Below are 23,347 nucleotides of genomic sequence, written 5' to 3'. Positions count from 1 at the left end.
AGTAAACATAAGTTAGGTCAACCAAAAAGAGCCTCGTTTGTTTTAAACCTTGTTGTTGAAATAATTCTAAATGCATTAGTATTATTCATTACCTTGGTGAGTGCCTAGGGATATCTCACCACGTCTGTAATCTTTGCCTTTACTGAATCCCCTACAGATGGAGGCGATTGTCAGCAATCTGTACTAACTCCGAGACATAGCCTGGACTGAAGTTGCTTTTAATTGAAGAGGCCTCAGTGTTCGGACCGGAGAAGGCAATGACAACCCCACTCCAGAACTCTTGCCTGGAAAATCCCATGGACGGTGGAGCCTGGTGGGCTGACGTCTATGGGGTCGCACAGAGTCGGACACGACTGAAGCGACTTAGCAGCAGCAGCAGTGTTCAGACGACGAATCTCTCTCAATTCACAGCCTCCACCCCTACCGTCCATAAAATAAGACTTCCACTAACTTGAATGACAATTGCGAAGTTCATGTACCAGTTTTCATTAAGTTGGTTTTCCCCTGGTAACTTGTGTCTTGTAAAACCTAAATCTTAAAAACAACTATTTATCATAGGGACAAAGGAAATCAGTTTTACGTAAAAATGCAACCACGTATGAGAACTAAGTAAGTGGATGGTCCACGTTTGGCTGAAGTCATCCGACGTCGTTTCATTTGCTTTTGTATTTCCAAGTTGCCAACCCATTTCCCAAGATTGAGCGATTACAGCGATGACACAAGTCAGTCTCGCACCCTGTCAAAGACTGTGGCCCGTTGCCAATTACTCCTCGGCAAACTAGATTCAACTGGGTCTTGTCCTCTGATTATCTGTCAGGACTGAATTCAACACCTGAATTTGGGCGCAGGCTATTTTCTCAGGAAAAGTCAAAACATCCTCAAAGGATCAAAGAGCTCAGTCACAGAGGTGGAGGAAAGTGGAGTCGATGAGTCTGGTTAAGCAAACCCCTCAGCCTTTATTCCTCAGCGCAGCTTTTCAGATTTTAAAGACGGTTAGGAGGACCAGGAAAGACACGAGGGATGAAGGCAAAAGGCTCGATCCTGAATCTGAGCCAGAGACAAAGGTGAGGAACTGCGCGAGGGAGACGGGGAGACGGCCAGAGGGAGGCTCCTCAGCCCCCAGCCAGTGGCGTGACTTCAGGAGGACTCAGAAAATGGGCCAGGACTGGGTAAAGATAAGAAGGTGCCAGCGGGGCGGGCGAGCAGGCTAATCGCAGGAGTGGCGAGGCTGGGAACGCCCCCCTCCCGGCTCCGCCCCCACCCCACCCCGCAGCATAGGGCCGGGAAATGAAAGCCAAGCGGGCGCATGGGTCACGGGCCGGGGCGGCCCCTTAGCCTCCGGTTTCCCGGGGTAGGCGTCTCCGAGAAAGGCGCGTGCCTCACGTCCTTCCCACCCCGCCCCCTGCAATCTGCGCACGCGCGGCCTCACCCCGCCGCTCGCGTCCTCAGCGGAGCGATGGGACGGGGGCGGGCAGCCGGGGTGAGGAGGCCGCCGGGAGTCCCTAGATTGCCAGCGCGCTCCGCCTCCGCCGCCGCTCCACCGCCGCCGCTTCCCTCGCCGCGTCACGGCTCCCGGGACCGCCCTCCTCTGGCCCCTCCTACTCGCTCCCTTTCTCCCTCCTCTTACCCTCCCCCTCCGACCGATCGGTGACTTAAGCAACGGAGCGCGGTGAAGCCCATTTTTCTCCTTCCTCGCAGCCGCGCCGGGCAGTCCGCGGCGCGCGGCCCCCACACTCCCGCCCGAGATGAATGCTGCGGCAGAAGCCGAGTTCAATATCCTCCTGGCCACCGACTCATACAAGGTAAAGGCTCAGGGAAGAAGAGGGTGCGTCGGGGATCAGCGCGAGGCTGCGGGGCGGGGGCGGCCGGGCTGGGGTCGTGGCGCTGGGGAAGTCCGAGGGAAGGCGCGGCGGCGGGCGGGATGGGGCAGGTGAGACTGGAGCCGCAGTTGGGGAGGAGGCTGATGGAGCAGGGATGGAGGGATGGACGGCAGGAGGCGGGGCCTGGGGGGGTGCGTGGTGGGGCGGTGCGGCGAGGGGTTGAGACGGGCCCGAACCGGTTCCCCGCACTCGCCGCCCGGGGCTCCGGGCAGCTCAGCGGGCCGACGGCCGGGGCGTCACTGGGTGAGCTCACGCCTTCCCCAGGAGTGCGGCCTTTTGGCCCTGGGCCCGGCAGGGCCGGCCTTGGTTAGGGCTTGCCTGAGGAGAGCAGGTCAGTTAGGTAACGGCCCCTGGGATTCCGCCGTGGAAAGAGGGAGTCAGGTTTGAAAAGGGTTTCCCCCGTGGAGCTGAGTCAAGCAAGCTCACCCCTTAGTCGGTAGATGTGTCCCTCCTCGAGGAAGGGGTGGGCGAGGTCTAGTAGGGCTGCCGGAGCAGCCAGCCACGTTCCTCTGCCGGTGGCCCGGGTGCGGAGGACCCTTATCTGTCTGTTCCGGGGAGCCCTGCTCGATTCCCCCGTCTCGCTCCATTAGGCTAGATTTCAAACTCCTTTGCCTCTGGTGATCACTCACACACCTCATCCCCTGTTGCAAAGGCCGATCTGCCTTTATTCCCTTAGAACCACTTTGTGATTTCTGTGAAAAGGAAAGTGAAACACAAGTTTAAAAAAAAACTGTAGTTAACCTAGAGAACTTGTTGAGAGGACGCAGCGTTCTGTTACTATGGCTATTGGACGCTTGCACGTCTAAGTGTCCCGATCATTTTATTTGAAACTCATACATTAATAAAGGGAAGAGTGATTAAAGGGAAATTTGGGAAATATCACCTCCCTCAGTTTCCAGGTTATATGAAGTAAACTGGATTATACTTTGCTAACAAGCTTTGTTATCCAGGACACCTAAAAAATGACATGTCAGACTGAAAACTCCACTTTCACAAAATAAGTTTCAGTTTTTACTTGAGCAGCATGGTAGTTTGAAGTATAGCGATTAAAGCATAATGTTTTCAGATTTTTTGTTGTTGTTGCTTTTAGTTTTTTCTCTTAAATATTCCAGTAAAGTGTTTTGGAGAATCCCATTTTACTTAAGTTCTCTGTTGAACTTTTTTTCCTAACTGGTTTAAGATTCTACTTTTGATAATTATGATGGGCTGTTATTTAAAGTAGAGCCAAGTTTCTTTAAGGAGTGGTCTTTTAAATGGAACTTTAAAATGGAAATCTGCACAGTTGCAAGGAGAGCATAGCACTATCAAGGATGGGTTTACTTGTGCTTCTCTTGTGGTTACTTAGTTCATGGTATTTTGAGTGTTTTTAATAGTGATTTTAGAATGGTCTCATTCACAGTTTTCTAAAACTTTATCCCCTTAACCAAATCTTTAAAATAATTTTCAAGTTTTTTAATATATTAATAGAAAGAAAGGTAAGTTTTAACTTTTAAAAACAAAACAGTGTGCGAGCTTCTTTAGTTTGTGGCTCCTATAGCTATTATATATAAGGAATGTAAAATTGCTTTAACATCAGTTTCCTGGGATGAAAGGTAAGAGTGGTTACCCTAAAGTTTTCTAATCTGCTAGCTAGGCATACTAACAGCACTATTAGAATCTGTACCTATTTAAGAGTGGTTTATTCCTGTCCATTTCAAGTCAGACTGGTTGGTGTATTAATTCCCTTCCTAATATAAAACCTTTTAAGATTATCATCCTAGTAACTAACATATTTCATTTCCCACCCTCCCTCCCAAGAAAACCCTCAAGAGGATTAGTCAGGTTAATGTTTTATTATACCAGTGGTTTGCAGCAGTCAGTAAAATAAATTGTGTATTTTACACTTGCAGTTTAGTTTTTAAGTTTCATTTTCCCTACATTTTTGGTGATACTTATAGCCTGTTTATCTTTTTTTTTTTTTAATCTTCTTGGATGAAGAGGAGACAGCAATGGTACTCTTGAGTCTAGAAGCAGTGAAATTACACTTCTATTTGGAAATTACCTGAGAAGATTATATACACATCCTTATTAGTACTTACATACTGTTGGCCAGTTAAAGTAGGGAGCTAGCAGCTTTGGTTGTATTGGTGGAACAGAACAAAACAAACTAAATTGTTGATTTGGTTTTTTTTGCGGGGGGTGTAGAACTGAAGTAAGGATAATTGGCTGTCTAGGCACTCTAGAAAGGTATTTTGCAAGTAGATAGAATAATGTCCAAGCACATGACAACATGTAGAAATTTTGTTTTTTTTTTTGTATCCTTTCCAGACAGCTCAGGACAGTTTGGACTAAAGGGGCATTTAAAATATATATTCATTTCTGTAATCTCTTGCTTCATTATACATAATGATGACCGAAGGAAATAGATGAATGTGGTTGTTCTGTTTTCATCCTGGGTTCTTGTTACAAATGAGAAGGACATTTAATCTTAAGTGTTAACCACTTATATTTTCAAAATGGTTTAAAGAAAATTATCTACTGGGTTATATTTACATTGTGCTAATAAGCCAGCTATGGAAAGGTGCATTGGGGCTGGCCTTAGCCATTGCGGTGCTAACAAGATAATTGGAACTTTTTTTTGTAAAGGAAATAAGTCATTTTTTTCCCCACTTATTTCTGGGATAGACATTGATCAGTTTCCAACTAAATGAATCAATAAAAGATTCATTTCTATTCCATTCTTCTTCCCCTTCTATATAGATAATGTCTGTAACAAACTACAGCAGAGGGTAGTTTTATCATTTCTGAACATTCTACCTGTTAGCAGGTTGAAATGGAAGATGTTGTCAATTCAGACTTACTTGGAAAAAATAAATAACATGCAGCACAAGAAAGAAATCTCTAAGCAATTTACAGTTTAAGCCACATAAGTTATGAAATGTGCTGTCCAGTGTGGGTTGCTTCTCAAAAGGTCATTTTAAATTGCTTATCTTGAACTCAGCATATTTTCATCCATTAATTAATAAATATTAGAGATCCATTAGATATTATAATGGGTCCCATCACTTCATGGCAAATAGATGGGGAAACAATGCAACAGTGACAGACTTTATTTTGGGGGGCTCCAAAATCACTGCAGATGGTGACTGCAGCCATGAAATTAAAAGACACTTGCTCCTTGGAAGAAAAGTTATGACCAACCTAGACAGCATATTAAATAAGCAGACACATTACTTTGCCAACAAATGTCTGTCTAGTCAAAGCTATGGTTTTTCCAGTAGTCATATGTATGGATGTGAGAGTTAGACTGTAAAGAAAGCTGAGCACCAAAGAATTGATGCTTTTGAACTGTGGTGTTGGAGAAGACTCTTGAGAGTCCCTTGGACTAAAATGAGGTCCAACCAGTCCATCCTAAAGGAAATAGTCCTGAATATTCATTGAAAGGACTGATGCTGAAGCTGAAACTAATACTTTGGCCACCTGATGTGAAGAACTGACTCATTTGAAAAGACCCTGATCCTGGCAAAGATTGAAGGCAGGAGGAAAAGGGGACGACAGAGGATGAGATGGTTGGATGGCATCACAGATTCAATGGACGTGAGTTTGAGTAAGCTCTGGGAGTTAGTGATGGACAGGCGGGCCTAGCGTGCTGCAGTCCATGGAGTCGCAAAGAGTTGGACAGGACTGAGCAGAAGAACTATACAAAAAAGATCTTCACGACCAAGATAATCACAATGGTGTGATCACTCATCTAGAGCCAGACATCCTGGAATGTGAAGTCAAGTGGGCCTTAGAAAATATCACTACGAACAAAGCTAGTGAAGGTGATGGAATTCCAGTTGAGCTATTTCAAATCCTGAAAGATGATGCTGTGAAAGTGCTGCACTCAATATGCCAGCAAATTTGAAAAACTCAGCAGTGGCCACAGGACTGGAAAAGGTCAGTTTTCATTCCAATCCCAAAGACAGGCAATGCCAAAGAATGCTCAAACTACCACACAATTGCACTCATCTCACACGCTAGTAAAGTAATGCTCAAAATTCTCCAAGCCAGGCTTCAGCAACACGTGAACCGTGAACTTCCAGATGTTCAAGCTGGTTTTAGAACAGGCAGAGGAACCAGAGATCAAATTGCCAACATCTGCTGGATCATCAAAAAAGCAAGAGAGTTCCAGAAAAACGTCTATTTCTGCTTCATTGACTATGCCAAAGGCTTTGACTGTGTGGATCACAATAAACTGCGGAAAATTCTGAAAGAGATGGGAATACCAGACCACCTGACCTGCCTGTTGAGAAACCTGTATGCAGGTCAGGAAGCAACAGTTAGAACTGGACATGGAACAACAGACTGGTTCCAAATAGGAAAAGGAGTACGTCAAGGCTGTATATTGTCACCCTGTTTATTTAACTTCTATGCAGAGTACATCATGAGAAACGCTGGGCTGGAAGAAGCACAAGCTGGAATCTAGATTGCCGGGAGAAATATCAATAACCTCAGATATGCAGATGACACCACCCTTATGGCAGAAAGTGAAGAGAAACTAAAAAGCCTCTTGATGAAAGTGAAAGAGGAGAGTGAAAAAGTTGGCTTAAAGCTCAACATTCAGAAAACGAAGATCATGGCATCTGCTCCTATCACTTCATGGGAAATAGATGGGGAAACAGTGGAAACAGTGTCAGACTTAATTTTTGGGGGCTCCAAAATCACTGCAGATGGTGACTGCAGCCATGAAATTAAAAGACTCTTACTCCTTGGAAGAAAAGGTATGACCAACTTAGATAGCATATTGAAAAGCAGAGACATTACTTTGCCAACAAAGGTCCATCTAGTCAAGGCTATGGTTTTTCCATTGGTCATGTATGGATGTGAGAGTTGGACTGTGAAGAAAACTGAGCACCGAAGAACTGATGCTTTTGAACTGTGGTGTTGGAGAAGACTCTTGAGAGTCCCTTGGCCTGCAAGGAGATCCAACCAGTCCATTCTGAAGGAGGTCAGCCCTGGGATTTCTTTGCAGGGAATGATGCTGAAGCTGAAGCTCCAGTACTTTGGCCACCTCATGCGAAGAGTTGACTTATTGGAAAAAACTCTGATGCTGGGAGGGATTGGGGGCAGGAGGAGAAGGGGACGACAGAGGATGAGATGGCTGGATGGCATCACTGACTCGATGGACGTGAGTCTGGGTGAACTCCAGGAGTTGGTGATGGACAGGGAGGCCTGGCGTGCTGCAGTTCATGGGGTTGCAAAGAGTCGGACACGACTAAGCAACTGAACTGAACTGAGGTATTATAAAGGACAAAAGATGTCCATTACAATCTAAGATGGGTTAAAGTTGATGTTAGGAAAGTTAGAAAAGACTGTATGATTTATGTATGGTGATTAAGCACCCAAGATAGCTTTTTGTAAAACAGCTTGCTTCCTCTTTAGTGGCAGAATAACAAATCTTATTTGGGCATTTTGGGGTTAAAGATTTGGGGCTAGATGACAATCATTCTTATGGGTACGTTAGTCCTGCCTCAGACTTGAGCTACGCAGTGTCTTCCTCTGTGCTGTTTCCTGTTTTCAAAGTTGCTTCTTCACCAATTCTGGACACTTAAGTATGGTTAAAACATCTCCAGTGGCAGCCTAAACCCTGTGAGAAGTGTGGTCCTCCTGCAGTTTGTATGTCAGAGAGCACCTGTGCATTCTTAGGATAGAGTTTCCCCAGGAAGTTTTATATTACGAATTACAGGAAAAACCTAGGCAATAGAAATAAAATCCTATATGTAAATCATGAATATACTTCATAGACTGGATGAAGCCATTAATAATTGTAGAGTATCTTGCAAAACAAAAATACCAGAAGCTGATAGCCCTTTTGTCAGTTTATGAAATCTCTCTTCAGGGTGTGCCAAGAAAAGGTGCAAGTTGCTAGGAATTCTACCAGTGTCAAGGGAAGAGGCAGCATAATGATATTGGCCGGTTTTACAATTTCTCCCCTTCACTAAAATAATATAATCCCCAAGTCCTTAAGTTGTATTTCGATGTTAGTAGTGCTTCATAAGCCAAATAGCAATGAATCATTTTCTGGAGCAATGGAAGGACAGGGCTTGAGAAATCCTGAATATTGAAGAAAAAAAATCCATTATAATTTTTGCTGTTTCTGGCTCATTGCCTTTGAAAAGGTAGAGAGTCTTAATAAGTGCCTCTTATGAGTACCCTTAGATATTACACAGGTAACATAGCTTAGTTTGTGACTTTGAGTCTGTTACTCCATATGCTCTTATGTACACATGGTGGTGTTGAAATGTTGGCTTGTGATTATTTCTTAGTGATTATAACTGTGAAAGTAGGTTAGTAGTAGTTACCTTTGGTCGTGTGATACCAATGTGGGAGGAAAGCTCTTGGAAATATATTATGTCAACCTTATAGGAAAGCTAGAGAAGCTCAGGAGAAAAGTATACTTCGCTGTCACAGAAACACTATGCAACTGAAATACTTCTCATATTTCTCTTGAACTGTTATACATGGTTAATTGACACTGGGAGTGCAGTTTTTAGAAGCTTATTTTTTCATGAAGTAAAATCAACCACATAACTGAAATTCAGATTTATTAGAAGAGCTACATTTTCCCTTGTGTGTCTGTTCTTCATCACACATATATTTATGTGCTGGCGGGATTCTGTTAGTTGCAGGAAGGCTATGTCAGTTTAAGAAACATTTTTAGGGGTAGTCTTTGTGGAGGATATTAAGAGAAATTTATTATTTTCTCATAAATAATTTTAAATTTATTGTACAGCCATTTCCTCAAGTGGTGGAAGTTCAAAGCAGTGCTGAAAAACAATATTATTTAAGAGCGCTCTTTTGGCAGGTCACTTAATTTTGAATATTATGGAGCTTTTTGTTAGTGTTTACTTACCATACTTTAAACTAAGTTCTTGATTTCCCAACCCAGTCCTTCCATGCCTTTCCTCGTCTCAGCAAACGGCACCATTATTCACTCAGTTGCTCAAGCCAAAAATCTAGGCAACATCATAAAATTCTCCGCCTCTTTATTCCCAAATCTAATCTATCAGCCTACTTCTTCAAAGATAATGAGTCATCTCTCACCTAATTTGAGTTTTGGCAATAGCCTCTTAACTGATATTCCTGCATCCACTCAGGTCACCCTGTAATCTACTCTCCACCTCTGCCAGGCTGATCCTTGTCAAATGTGAATCAGATCATAGTCACTCTAGCCTAAAGCATACTAGTGGCTTCCCCACTTGAGGTAGCCTGTGAGTCTTACGTGATCTCGTCCCTGCATCTCTTTCTGACTTCATGTACCTCCTCCTCCTCATTCTCTAAGCACCAACCACAGTGGTCTTCATTTCTGTTCTGACCCTGAAGTCAAAATATTTCCTATTTCCTTGTCACTTAGATCTTGTTCACATGTCGCTATCTCAGGATAAGCCTTCCTGGCCTCCTATTTAGTCTCCCACGCCTCTTCTAGGCCATCATTTTAATTTTTCATAACATCCATCTAGCTCTGAACTGATTTTATGACTTCTCAGCCCTCACTAGCCCAGTGGGACTAGGGACTATGTCAGTCTGTTTTACTTCCCCATCCTTAGCATCTGAACCAGTGCCTGATTACACAGCAGGTAGAGCATATATTTGTGAATGAATGAACTGTTTATAAAATAAAAATTTATTGATTTGAATTTCTGCTATATCATCTCATTATCTGATAAAGGTTCCAAGGGACTCAGGGTGACAAGTTTAGCAGAAATGAAGTTTAGTAAAATGAAGAGGACAGTAAACTTAGCACAACTAAAATTAGCTATTTTAGAAAATATTTACCGAGAAGCTCTGTTTAAAAATTTCTTCCCCATTTAAACAATGTATATGCCAGTATATAAACAGATCTGAATATACTATTGTATTTTATTCTTCTTCAAATATATTGGGTGTTATTAAGTAGTTGATAGTAAATTGTTCCATAGTTAATTGCTAGAGAGTTTGCTGATTGTTTAGCTGAAATCTAAAACAGTTCTCTTAAGTTTCTCCAAAGATTTTAGAAGTCATACTTCATTTCTAACTAAGCCTAGACAACTTTGTATTTTTAATGTTTGTTTTCAGAGAGACATTCTGAATACTTACACAAAGGTTTTAAGTACCATAATTAAAGAACACAACTGAAGTAAAGCTTTAAAATTACATAAACATATTTCATTATTGTCCATAACAGGAACTGTATTTGTAGGATGGAATCTTTAGTACACTTTTAGACCAAGGTGGAATTAAATAGCTTAAGTACATTTCCATTTAGCTTTTGACTGCTTGGTCTACTCAGAAGAAGAAAGTAATTCATTTGCCTTCTAATACTTTTAAATCTGATGTAGAGAAAGTAAACTATTAAAGGTGCACCATTAAGTATGCGAACTGGGAAGAAGGTCCAATAAGTACTGAGTCACAGCTGTGAATCTTTGTTCAAATTTTACTTCATCAGAGCTGACTTTTCTCCCACCTCACTGCTTCTAGGTTTTTTTTTGTTTTTGTTTTGGCCTTGCCATGCAGCATGTGGGCTTTCGTGATGGCCCAAACAGTAAAGAATCTGCCTGCAGTGCAGGAGACCCAGGTTCAATCCCTGGTTTGAGAAGATCCCTGGAGAAGGAAATGGCACCATACTCCAGTATTGTTGCCTGGAGAAGTCCATGGACAGAGGAGCCTGGCAGGCTAGGGTCCATAGGATCACAGAGAGTCAGACATGACTGAGTGACTAACACACATGCAGCATGAGGGACCTTAGTTCCCTGATCAGGGATCAAACCCATGACCCCTGTGGTGGAAGCACAGAGTCTTAACCACTGGACTGCCAGGGAAGTCCCTATGCTAGGTTTTGATGAAGCCTCATATACCTTGTAATATATAGATAACTGCCTGTGTGTGTTCAGTCCAACTCTTTGAGACACCATGGACTATAGCCTGCCAGGCTTCTCTACCCAATGAATTTTCCAGGTAGGAATACTAGAGGGGGTTGCCATTTCCGTCTCCAGGGGATCTTCCTGATCCGGGGATCTAACCTGCGTCTCTTGCAGCTCCTGCATTAGCAAGGGGTTTCTTTATACCACTGCATCACCTGGGATACATAGATGAGCAAAACAGAAAGTTCCAGCTCTTACCTGACTTAGGCAACAGACCACATATTAACAATAAAGATTCACCTCCAAGGTTACCTGTAAGCAGCATCAGGGGACTATTAGAGTTGTTAGTTGCTTCAATAAGAAAGGAAACATATTTTAAACATTTGTGACTTTTTTTTCTTTCTATATTCATTTTAGAGTTTTTGTGTTAAGCCACAAAGATTCTTTAGGTTAAAGCCAAGTTTTACTTGGATTGAGATTGTACAGCCAAACAGGGAAAACATTAGTTTTTTTTTAAACTTGAGATCAGAAGTAAACAGGGAAAATGGTTTATGTCCACAGCAGTCATCCATGAAACTCATCTGCAAAGATTTATTCCACCATTACCCTGACTCATCACCCTATCCGTAAGCTTTAAGGCATTATTCCTGTTTCTGCAAATGGGAAAATACACACTATTCTTCCAGTTGTTTTTTATTGGTAAAATATTGTAACCATATTAAAATGTCATGGAAAAGAAATTTGTGATAATACTTCTTCGTATCTTTAAATCCACAAGGATTTAATGTTGCAATTGTATAGACATACATTTTGCAATTCAGAGGTGGTTTGAGAAAAGATTACAGAACAGGGTATTTTTTTCCACTGCTGCTGCTGTTGCTTTCATCCAGGTTTTCACAGTGTCACTTTGAAGACTAGAAGAGATCGTAGCCAGTGCCTTATGCAGATGGAGAGCCTTAAGAAGTCATTGACTATTGACCTGATGAGCGTTCCACACTTATATAGTAACAGTACCACATTCTGCTTTCAGTTCATTGTTTTATGTTGTATCTCCCCCCAGGCAGCTGCTTCTCTTTCCCAAATGAAGACTGTTCACCAAGAGTAAACCTTTTTTTATTCTCCCCAAGTGTCTGGTTCTACAGAGGCTATGTACTTCCTTAAATCCAGTATGTTTATAAAAATTTATACTCGCCTGTGATTTTGAATTTAAGATACCGAAGTATTAAAAGTATCTTAATCATAATGGGGCTCCCTTGGTGGCTTGGTGCTAAAGGATTCATCTGCCAGTGCAGGAGACATGGATTCAGTCCCTGGATGGAGAAGATCCTCTAGGAAATGGCAACCCACTCCAGTATTCTTGCCTGGGAAACCCCATGGACAGAGGAGCCTGGCAGGCTACAGTCCATAGGGTTGCAAAAGAGTCGGACATGACTTAACAACTAAACAATAAGCACGATACTTACTTTATATTCTTTATCGCCAGAAAAGAAGCTCATCAATAGCAAATCTGTATATTTTATCTAGTTTTTACATAATTTCAAGTTCTTTTTGTTGCAATTTACAATCTGTTCTCCTGGTATTTTCTAATTCAAGTATTTCTCTTTCATATAGGTTACTCACTATAAACAGTACCCACCCAACACAAGCAAAGTTTATTCCTACTTTGAATGCCGTGAAAAAAAGACCGAAAACTCGAAAATAAGGAAGGTGAAATATGAGGAAACAGTATTTTATGGATTGCAGTACATTCTTCATAAGTATTTAAAAGGTATTGCTTTTCCTAATATGTGTAACTTTTTGAAGAGTCTAATTTTGATATTAATTACATTAGGGGTTCTTTTGAAATTTTTAGAAATCTGTTAATTTGAAAGCATTAAATTGTATAATTTGTATGTACTTGGTGTTCTAGTTATGAGAGAGATTTTCTGAAACTAATAAGCTTGGGAATAAATTTAGAGAAGTGAATAACTTTCTGAGAGTCATCTGGTTTGTTGGCAGACTTTAGTCACTAATTCAAAATAAAGGATTTGTTACTGACCTGGAAACTCATTTTGAGTTGTGATAGCAGTTATAATTAGAATATGTTTATGTTAGTCAGTTTTACCTTAAAGGCCTGTTTTTCAAAATTACCTGTAACTGTAGACTTAGTCTTAAATGCATTTTAAAGAAGCAGAATCCCCAAAATAATTTCTGTACTTTATTATTTGGAAGTCCATTTGGAGGGTGGGGAAATAGTTCCAAAGTTTTCTATACATTTTGGAAAACTTCATTTTTACCTTTTCAAATAAAAGTAATCTCAGAATTGAATACAGATTAAGTTGAATTTTATGCAGATAATTTTTTCTGTAACATTGGCAGTTTTAAGATTAGATAGTTAAGATATGTTATGCTATTGAAAATATACTTGGATATCAGAAGTACTTCATTGCAACACAATTACCCAAGATATTTTAAATAAGTTTACTAGTGATCTTATTTAGAGAGTTACCAAAGACTAATGTTACACTTCAATTTCCTTCAGCTTAAAAGCTTTATAAAGTGTTATTTATTATTAATTACAGCTAAAATATATGGTTTGTTATAGGCCAGCATTCTAAGAACTTTTATTCAGATGTCATAACTCATTTAGTTCTCATAACCAGGCTATAAGTAGGTAGTATCCTCATTTTATAGACAAAGTTAGCTGAAGGTGTATGGGGGCGGGTGGCAACAACTTAGGAACTGTGAAAATTATTGGATTGTCAGCCTCCAAAGATATACTTTATGAATAAAGTAAACAGGTTAACCTGGAAACCATATATCAAAGGCTTAGTCTCAAATCTGAAGACTGTATAAATTAACACAGGTTTTTAAAAAATCTCCCTAGAAGTGAATTTGTTACTGTAATTTTAAATATATATACATACACACATATAAAAATCTCTTCTACTGCAAATTTGTTTTTCACATAATAAATTGACTTTTATGTTTCTGCTTATGAGTCGTTGGAAGTGCAGATTCCTTTTCTGACTCTGCTGTTGACTCCGGGTAAATCATTTAACCTCTCAGTTCTTGTTTTTTAATCCATAGAATGTGTGAAATAGCTAGAGACATTAATCCTATGGCAACTCAGCAATTCACAGCATGCCTTCAGAAATGTAAACAGGAGATGTTTATTTTTTTAGGTAAAGTAGTGACCAAAGAGAAGATCCAAGAAGCCAAAGAGGTATACAGAGAGCATTTCCAAGATGATGTCTTTAATGAAAAGGGATGGAACTACATTCTTGAGGTAAACAATGTGTATTTTGTATTTTGGTTTTACTTTTAGTTCAAAATTTCTTGCCATGGAATTTGAATAGACGATTAGGCTATACAGTTGATCTTTGAAAACCAGGTTCAAGTTGCACGTGTCCACTTCTACATGGAGTTTCTTTCAGTAGTAAATACTGCAGTACCACAAGCCTGCAGTTGGTTTAATCTGCAGATGCAGAACCACAGATAGAGAGAACTGCGGTTACAGAGGCTGACTATAAGTAATACCTGGATTTTTGACTGTTGGCAGGGGGTGCCTCTAACCCCCACATCATTCAAGGATCAGGGTAATTACAACTATTGTCTCTATGGGAACCTGTAACTAATATCTATTTAGATATTCTTGTGAGAAGTTAAAAGTATGTTTAATTGTTTTTCCTGATGATTAGTATCAAGAATCTATAGCATGTCTAAGCAATTTGATACAATATGTATTATAGTTTAAATAACTAGCAAATCAGAAAGGTGCTTTAATCCTTTATCTGAAAATACATTATGATTAAGAAAGGGCATGGGGCAACTTGAAAGTTTAAGCCTATTTTCTGGACTATAGAATACCTAAGAAAATAGATGGTATGAATCTGTCACTACACAATTCTAGGACGTTTCCTTTACTGAATAGTTAGAATGGTTTGATACAGATCTGTGAAATGAATTTTCATTCTTTATTGTACTGTGATATCCTATCTAACACATTTGGATTCCTTGCTTAAACTTTTGGGCATCCAAAGACATGGAAATTGAGTTACAAGTTGAATTGTCCCCTGGCTGTTTTCTTTATTAAATACATAGGTGGAGAATGGGATCTACTGACATCTTTCCATGTTAATTATCTCTAAAATGAATGTCTTTTTCATTGTAAACTACCAAACACAAAGTGATAAGAAATGCTTTAACTTTCATGCCTATATTGTAATACTGAATTTTACTATTTGGTAATTTTGGCTCCATGAAGAAGTTGGAGAAGCACTCTGCTAGTTTTCCGTATCTTGAGTAACTACCGCATTTAACTCATTTGATTTGTTTTGAGGATAACAGTATGGTTAAGTTAGATGCTGTACTTAGTAATATAATTCTCAGTCATCAAGGTGGTAAATCTTTTCATTTTATATTCAGAGAATCTTAGGGAATCATAGATTCTCTAGAAATAATCTTGTGTAATCCAATTTTACAAGCATAGAATCTGAGACCTCGGGAATCGTGAATTTTTTTTTTATCTAGTTATCTTGTCCCAAATCACATAAACTGCTAGGACTTCTGAAACAACCTACCTTACTAGCCAAAAGTTCACCAGCTTTTAAATTAAATATACTTTTAATTAAGTATGTAGTAACATGTTGTGTAACCACTATATCCTCAGCCTAATCTGGGAGAGAGTTGTTGCACTTGGATGTTGATTGTGAAAGTTCTAGAAACTATACTTACAGTTAGTCTGTCTACTACCAAAACAGTGTGAAGTCTACTACCAGTATAGAGAAAAACCTATTGAAGATTCTTCTACTGGCAGAGAGTTCTTTTCTTTTTTAGTTTGTTCATTTTATTTTGCTCTCTAATAGCAGTTCATTATTTTATCTTCCAGTCATTAGCCTTTCTTTTATGGAAAAGAAGACTACTTAGAAGATAGTGCTCTTAGAATATGTTGGAATAAACTCTTTGAAGGGGAAAGAAGAGGAAAACAACTTTGTTTTGAAATTATGTTCAAGTGACAAATTTTCTTAGCAAAAGTACTTTGACAGCATAAAATTTTAAAAATTAGTAATACTAAACTGTTAATCAAATAGCTAATTTTATTTCAGGAGGATAAGCATATTCTGACCCTATTACTAGCAATATAGTAAGATCTACAACTGTAATTTCTCTGACAGTAAGTTTAGCTTCTGTAAATATAAAGAACCTTATTTAAACAGGTAATGGTGTACCATCTGTTGAATGAATAATTTCATTATTGTCTTTTACCAGAAATATGATGGACATCTTCCAATAGAAGTAAAAGCTGTTCCTGAGGGCTCTGTCATTCCTAGAGGAAATGTTCTCTTCACAGTGGAAAACACAGATCCGGAGTGTTACTGGCTTACAAACTGGGTTGAGGTGAATTGTTTTTTGTTTTGTTTTTCATTCTTAACATTAATTGTAGGTGTAAAAACCATTCAACTGGAATTCTAGTTTAAAAATTGCTATTAATAAAGTTATGTAACCTCCTACCACTTCCTAAACCTTTCAGGCCTCAGTTTCCTCACCTATAAAATGACAGTTGGACTAAATTACCTTCCAGTAAAATCTAATCTTAAATTGTTAAAAGTCATTAACAGTTAAAACTCAGCTAGCCTCCATCTTATTTGTTGCAGTCCTAAATATACACCGCCATCGAGAAAGATTATAAAAACAGCACAGATACATCTTTAGTAACTTAAGACATTTTAGTAATTGTTTTCTTTATTCTTATCTAATCAGTTTAGAGCCTAGACTCTACCACCTGATATTTCTCATCTAAATACATTCAAGATTCACTATAGAAATTTCACCCTATTATCTGAGAGGTGTTTACTTGGTGCTTTGTATGCTTTATCTCACTAGTTTATTGGTAAAACTAATTTGTTGTTGTATTATAAAATAATACATTTGGGATTCAAAAAAGACTTCATAAAGACTAGAAACAGTTTAGAAAAACTTTTAGTACCCTAACAGGCTCTGAAACAATGAACAATTAACTAAAATAAAGATTGAAAATAGTTTACTGTTATGTGTTAAAACTCTGAACTGTGCACTCAGAGTAAAAGGAAACATATTAACGCTTCTCATGCTCCTTTACTGACAGATACTTTATTTTGAGGGGATGGAATTATAAAAAAGAGTGGAAGAGTTCTTAAAGAACCACATCATCTAGTGTATCTTTTACCTTCAGTACCAAAAGATCCCAAACAGATAAATCTTACTTTTAAAAGCATCATTTATGAATCACCTTTTTCCACTTTTTTTCTTTCTGGTTTTCTGGTTGAGGATTTAGTCAATAGGTACTCTTCCCCCGTGTTGAATTGGAGTCTCATAAAGCAGATATTTATGACACAGAACTAGTTCCAAGCCTACCTTGCTTTTCATGTATGTTTTTCTTTAGAAAGTGAAAAATACTAGCCTTGAAAAAAATTTTAAGTACCTGTTTTAATTATCATTATTTAGATATATTTCACTAAAAAAAAAAAAGAAAAGTTGCTGTTTTTATAAATTATGGACATCTTCAGTTCAGTTCATTCGCTCAGTTGTCTCTGACTCTTTGCGACCCCATGAATCGCAGCACGCCAGGACATCTTAGTAGTAGTTTGTTAGCAAATATAAAAATGTTTTTAAAGATTATTAAATATAAAATCCAATATGAGATTTAGATTTTGAAGGGAAAAAATTCCCTATTTTCATCTCTTATCAAGTTTACCTTCTCTTCTAATATATATTATTTAAATAATTTCAGTCCTTGGTATGTATTTTTATCTAAGGCACAAAAATACATGTTCTGAAACAATCCCTTTCTGATAGATCCTGTGGTTTTTTTTTTTTAATTGTGTTTAAATACCATGTCTCCAGAAAACACTTTCTCAGAATGACTTTGCCTCTTCCGTGGGTTAGAGGATAGAGGAGGTTCATCTTTCTCCTAGCCATCTCCCACCCAAGTTTACTACCTTGTAAATCCAGTCTGTTACCAAATCCAAAAAGCTTGTTATTTAAAAACTCGAGATTTTCTTCAGGAAACCCTAAATTTAAAACATTTAAAATAATAGTGCTTAGTAGTATTCTTTCCATTTCACCCTCCCAGTATGCACAAAGTTTGTTTTTCTGTGGTGTTTATGTTTTGGCCTCATTGCACAGTTTGCAGGATCTTAGTTCCCCAACCAGGAGTTGAACCAGAGCAGTCAAAGTGCCAAGTCCTAACCACTGGACCACCAGGGAATTCCTTGTGCAGAGTTATTAATAACATTCTTTTATTCACCATACACTGAATTTTAAAACCCACTAAAATTACTGAATTACTTTATCAATTTTAATATCAGTGCTAGAAGAAATCTTAGTCCTCAAATCAGATTTCAAAATGTATTTAGGACAGCTTAAGAGTTCTTCAGAGGTATCTCAGACTTAAGAGGGGCTGAAGAATGAGCATGTTGGGCTAAACTTAACAGTTTCTTCCAACCAAAGAAACAAAACCTTTTTTCTGTTAAAAATCAAAGGTGACTTTTTATAAACTATTACACTAATCAAATGCCCCCATTTCACAGATGAGGAAATTGAGCCCTGAAGGGCAAAGGGACTAGTTAACAGAGTAGGTCCAGTCCCCTTTCTACTATACCACACTGTTTCTCATTCTTTGAAATTCTTTATTCTGCACAGTAATGATATAATGAACACTTCTTAAGTAAAACTTGCAGGTTCTTTTACTTTAGTCTTAGTTTTCAGCTAAAAATTTTATCTTGATTTGTGTGGGCAAATTGCTGTTTTGGAGAAGTTTCCAACAAGGCCTATTTTATTAGACCTTGGATTAACCCAAACTAACTTGCCTTTTTTTCCCTTGCTTACATCTACAGTGATCTTTTTTAAAGGGGAGTGATTTTATTAAGAGTATAATTTAAGCTGATTTTGTTGGACTATGGAAAGGAAATGGTGATGTGAAGGATCACTGTGTCTCATAGTTATTTCTCTCCTTCCCTGGCATTTTTCGAGGGGTAAGGTCAATCTTCTACCTTTATAACTCAACTAGAGTTTATCACGTTATGTTTTTTCTTTCTTTCTCATACTCCTAGATAATATCATTCTAAGTTAAATTAAAATTATGAGTTGATTGAATTAAATCAGCAAATGAATATTGATTACTAGTTATATACCACAGAAGTGCTGGGCACAGATATTAGAGTAAGGTATGTGTTACTTAGCCTTTGGAGGAGGAGCAATTTATTCTTAACTAAGCACTAATACAAGAAAGAATGCTAAATTGGTAGCAGAAGTAGTGAATTCTGTGTATGGGGGAAAAGAAACCTTTTCCATTTCATGAAGGTATTCTTCATGAAAGAATGAAGAGTTGAGGTATTCTTTGGATGGCAAGTAGCCCAAGGGAGACTTGGGCAAAAAAAGTAGAATATATCATAAAGGATAAACCTTTAGATGGTAAATGAGGCAAGATTGCAGGAGGCCTCAGATTTCACCATGAATTGGCCTTCTTCTTCTGTGGAATAGATAGCCATTAAAGGATTTTAAGGAATGACATAACCTGAATAAAACTCTGCTTTAGAAGGGTAACCAGCGGCAGTATAAAGAGGAAGAGAAGCTAAAGATTAGTTAGAAGTAGGATACTCATAGGCTGGGTCAGTGGAATCACTGAAATTACGAAAGAAGAATTTCAGAAGCAGAATGCTTAGGTAAGAGGTGATTTGTCATAGAGTTCCAGTAAGGAGTTGGATCAGTTTTCTACTGTTATATAACAAACTGCCCCCTGCCCCCTCAATAAAAGGCTGTTATTTCTCATGATTCTGCGGTTGACTGAATGGTTCTCTGTTGGTCTTGCTTGGACTTACGTGTCTGCATTCAGGTAGGGATTCAGCTCAGATAAAGGACGGTCTAAAATGGCCTCACTCCCATGTCTGGACCTCAGCTTAGGTAACTGGGACTGCAAGACATCTTTCCTTGACTTAGGCTTCTTTACAACAGGGCAGTCTCAAGGTTCTAAGAAAATGAGAGTAGATTATAAAACCTTGAAACAGAAGCTTGGAAGTTATAAATACGGCTTCTGCTATATTCCGTTGGTCAAAAGCAAATCATAGGAACATCCCAGAATCAGGAATGAAGAGAGAGATTTCACCTCTTGATGGAAGGAACCACAAAGAACTTGGAGCCGTAGTTAATCGCAGGAGTCTAATGCAGTTTTTCTTTTTAGGGGACTGAGTTGGGAAGTCCAAGAATAAATAATCTTTTTATTTTTACTTATTTTATTTATTGGTTACTTAGCTGGTATTCAGTAAAAGCTTGTTTTGTAAAATTTAGAAAGTAAGTAGCTTTTTGAGTGAGCACAGACTTGTTGTCATCTTAGCAGCTCTTTCTTAAATTTGAAGCTGCTGTAATAGCAGGCTATCTGGTTTACAAAAAGAATAGGAAATTATGATCCTAGAATGGAGGAGTGAATTCCTAAGTCATAATAATTAATAGAGTTGCTGTGATTAGACATTTTTTGGAGTTGCCTGGAAGCCAAGGAAAAGGGGAGAAAACCAAGAGACAGTTCTTATCAGGAAGTAGCAAGTCTTAGTATTAGAAGGTAGCAATTCTTTCATTTCCTCATTTAGAAAACTATATAATAGGAACTGAATTACAAAATAGGGACCTCAGAAGTAAACAGCATATGCAGAAATGTTTCATGTGGCTCTTTTATAATGACTTTAGATAAATGCCAAGGACATAAAACATAACTCAGTGAATGGGATTGTCTAGTACTAAACAAAAGTATCTCACACACATAACCTACCAGTAGTCATATTAGATCCAAGGAAAGTTTAGACCCAGTACTACCTAGAGGAGTGAAAAAATAACTTCTCTAGTTGTATACTACTGAAGGTGCAGTCCATGGACCAGTCTGGTCCATGAACTCTTCAGTGCAAGCCTGCATGAAATAGAAAAATCAAGGATAAGCATTTAGGAACTTTCATGACAATTGCCTTAGCATCCAAGTGTGAATATATTTTATAAAACTATTGATCCATGATAGATTGAAAATAAAGAAATACATCGGTCCTTCATCACAGATAGTCTTCATAAATATTTGCTTCTTTGGAGCTTTGGATGGAAAAATAGGTAATTCAACATTCTCTGCTGTTTGCGGCCTAGTTTGTTTATCCTTCGTATTGCGGATTTGAGAGCTGAGCTCGGCACTGTATCTGAAATACATGTGGTAGGCTTCCCACCATACAGCTGAAATGTCCAGTTGGTATTTCTACTAGTATGGAAGTCCAGGACATACCTCCAGAGAAAGCTAGGATTTTCCTCAGAAAGAATCCAATTTTTTATGTATTAATGCTTGTGGTTAATTTTATTACTACAGACTATTCTTGTTCAGTCCTGGTATCCAATCACAGTGGCCACAAATTCTAGAGAGCAGAAGAAAATATTGGCCAAATACTTATTAGAAACGTCTGGCAACTTAGATGGTCTGGAATACAAGTTACATGATTTTGGCTACAGAGGAGTCTCTTCCCAAGAGGTAAGAAACTGAAGGGAACCTCAATTAATAAAATATAGATTGTTGGTTAGGTTACCAGTATAAAGTTTTAGGAAGTTACTAGGAAGTTATTTGGGAAGTAAGTCACATTTTGAAATTCCAGAAATTCAGTTAACGATACTAAATACCTAATATTTGTCAGCCTCTGTTAAAGAGACCTGAAATAATAGTCTTCAGTAAACATCTCTCTCCTTTATATATTTGATGGATGGATGGACAGATGACTAAATATGTGTAATAAACATGGCAGATGTCAGGTAATACTACTGAGAAGCACAAGACAGAGTAGTGGGAAAGAGGATGATGGGAAGTGCAGGGAGATCACTATTAATTAAGTAGGTCTCTTTGAGGAGGTAACAGTTGACTTCTCTTTAAAAATAACTGAAGACAGTAACTCCTTTGGGGGCTATGCTGTGTACTTCAAGTATAGGTCTTTTTCTTTTTTTGGATGTTGGTTTATGGTTTATTTTGCAGACTGCTGGCATAGGAGCATCTGCTCATTTGGTTAACTTCAAAGGAACAGATACAGTAGCAGGAATTGCTTTAATTAAAAAATACTATGGAACAAAAGACCCTGTTCCAGGCTATTCTGTTCCAGCAGCAGAACACAGGTAAAGTTTCTGTTTTCATCCTTCTGTTATCTCACATTGGTTTTCCATAAAAAAGCGTCTTCATTTTTGTAACTGAGTCATGTTTTGTTTAACTACACAGATAGGTACTACACTAAATCTTTATATTGTGTATAAAAACTGGTATCAGGGAGGTAGACAAAACTTTTAACTGTCCTAATAGAAACAATTTAGGAGTTCATTTTCTAACTTTTATATTGCTCTGTAAGTTTTATTGTTTAAAAAATGTTAGCTTCTCTAGTGCCGTATGCAGGTAAGTCGTATACTTGAAGTCTAGAAGCACTGATTGTGAAACCTGGTCAGTGTTCTCTCTTTCCCTGCTCTTCTACATAACTTCACTTATCTTTGTTTTGGAAATTATCTTCTGAACCCAGTACCCTGAATTGTAGATGAGCGAGTTAGCCCTTTTGATGAAAGGAAGAGTGTTCAGATTCTTACGTTTCCTCCATTCAAGTTAAACTAGAAAACAGTTATAGTCCAGGCTATAGCTGCTCTGGTTCTAGAGTTAATTTTACTGAAAGTTCGTGGAGTTTTTTAAATGTATGCCAATCCTTATTTCTGATTCATACAACAAAAACTCGGTGCTAAAACCAGCAATGAGTAAAGCTGAGCTTTGATCCCAGCAATCTACTGGATGCTTCAAGGGTTGGAAAGATACAAAGAATTAATCCTATCGTTTGGATAAAAAAATAGTACACTAGCAACATGCTGCTCTGTTAAAGTGCTCTTAATACAGGTAAAGTACTGCAGCAGTGCAGAGGAAGGAAAAGTAGGGTCATATTCCACTGGTAGGATGAAGAAAGGCTTTATAGAGATAGTATGTAAATATTGACTTCTTGAATGTTTGGTAAAATTTAATGGCAGACATTAGGGGATTCTTTATTCTCTGAATAAATATATATTACATACCTACCGTGTGTTAAGCATTGTCATGAAAGAGGCAAATATGGATGTGCTTAAGGAATAAGGACTGAAATGTATTTTGTACAGAGATTTTGTAGGGAACGTCAGGTGGGCTGGAAAGACAGGTTAATAAGTAAAAGCCCTCAAGTGTATTTTCACATTGAATGTGCTGGGTTATTCTAATTCCATTTTCAAATAAGGGTGGGCATTGAAGTTTTTGAGCAAAGAAGTAAAATGTTGTAGAAAGATCACTTTGATAGTGGGCTATCTTATGAATTGAAAAATAGAGAAAAATGAGAAGTTAGGATATATAGGAAACTGTTGCAGTAATTTTAAGAGATGATGAGATTCAGAGCCAAGTGGCTAAATAAAAGAAGGGATAAACATGAGCAGAGCCTTGGGAGATGAAATTGCTGAAATGATGACTTGAACTGGGGCTCAATAGAAAGTGGCTTCAGCTAACATTTACTAGCATTGCTCTCTTAGTAGAGACTTGAATATTTTCACATGTAAGTTTCAAGACTAGTGAAACTAGGAAGATAA

At 38.5% G+C, this 23,347-nt stretch overlaps 1 protein-coding gene across 1 annotated transcript in view; it reads left to right on the top strand.

Moving 5' to 3' along the window:
• The first annotated feature begins 1,661 nt into the window (after positions 1–1,661).
• The window catches only part of NAMPT (nicotinamide phosphoribosyltransferase), a 42,654-nt gene continuing 20,968 nt past the window's right edge, over positions 1,662–23,347 (top strand). The window contains exons 1-6 of the mRNA XM_068972590.1: positions 1,662–1,802; positions 12,353–12,509; positions 13,906–14,009; positions 15,992–16,120; positions 21,096–21,254; positions 21,747–21,883. Coding sequence (XP_068828691.1) covers positions 1,746–1,802; positions 12,353–12,509; positions 13,906–14,009; positions 15,992–16,120; positions 21,096–21,254; positions 21,747–21,883 — 743 coding nt within the window. The 5' untranslated portion in view covers positions 1,662–1,745. The remainder of the gene's footprint in view (positions 1,803–12,352; positions 12,510–13,905; positions 14,010–15,991; positions 16,121–21,095; positions 21,255–21,746; positions 21,884–23,347) is intronic.

The sequence above is a fragment of the Capricornis sumatraensis genome, chromosome 5, assembly GCF_032405125.1.
Source record: "Capricornis sumatraensis isolate serow.1 chromosome 5, serow.2, whole genome shotgun sequence".
Taxonomy (NCBI): domain Eukaryota; kingdom Metazoa; phylum Chordata; class Mammalia; order Artiodactyla; family Bovidae; genus Capricornis; species Capricornis sumatraensis.
Note: the sequence above shows the minus strand (reverse complement) of the source record. Positions and strands in the feature narration are given on the sequence as shown.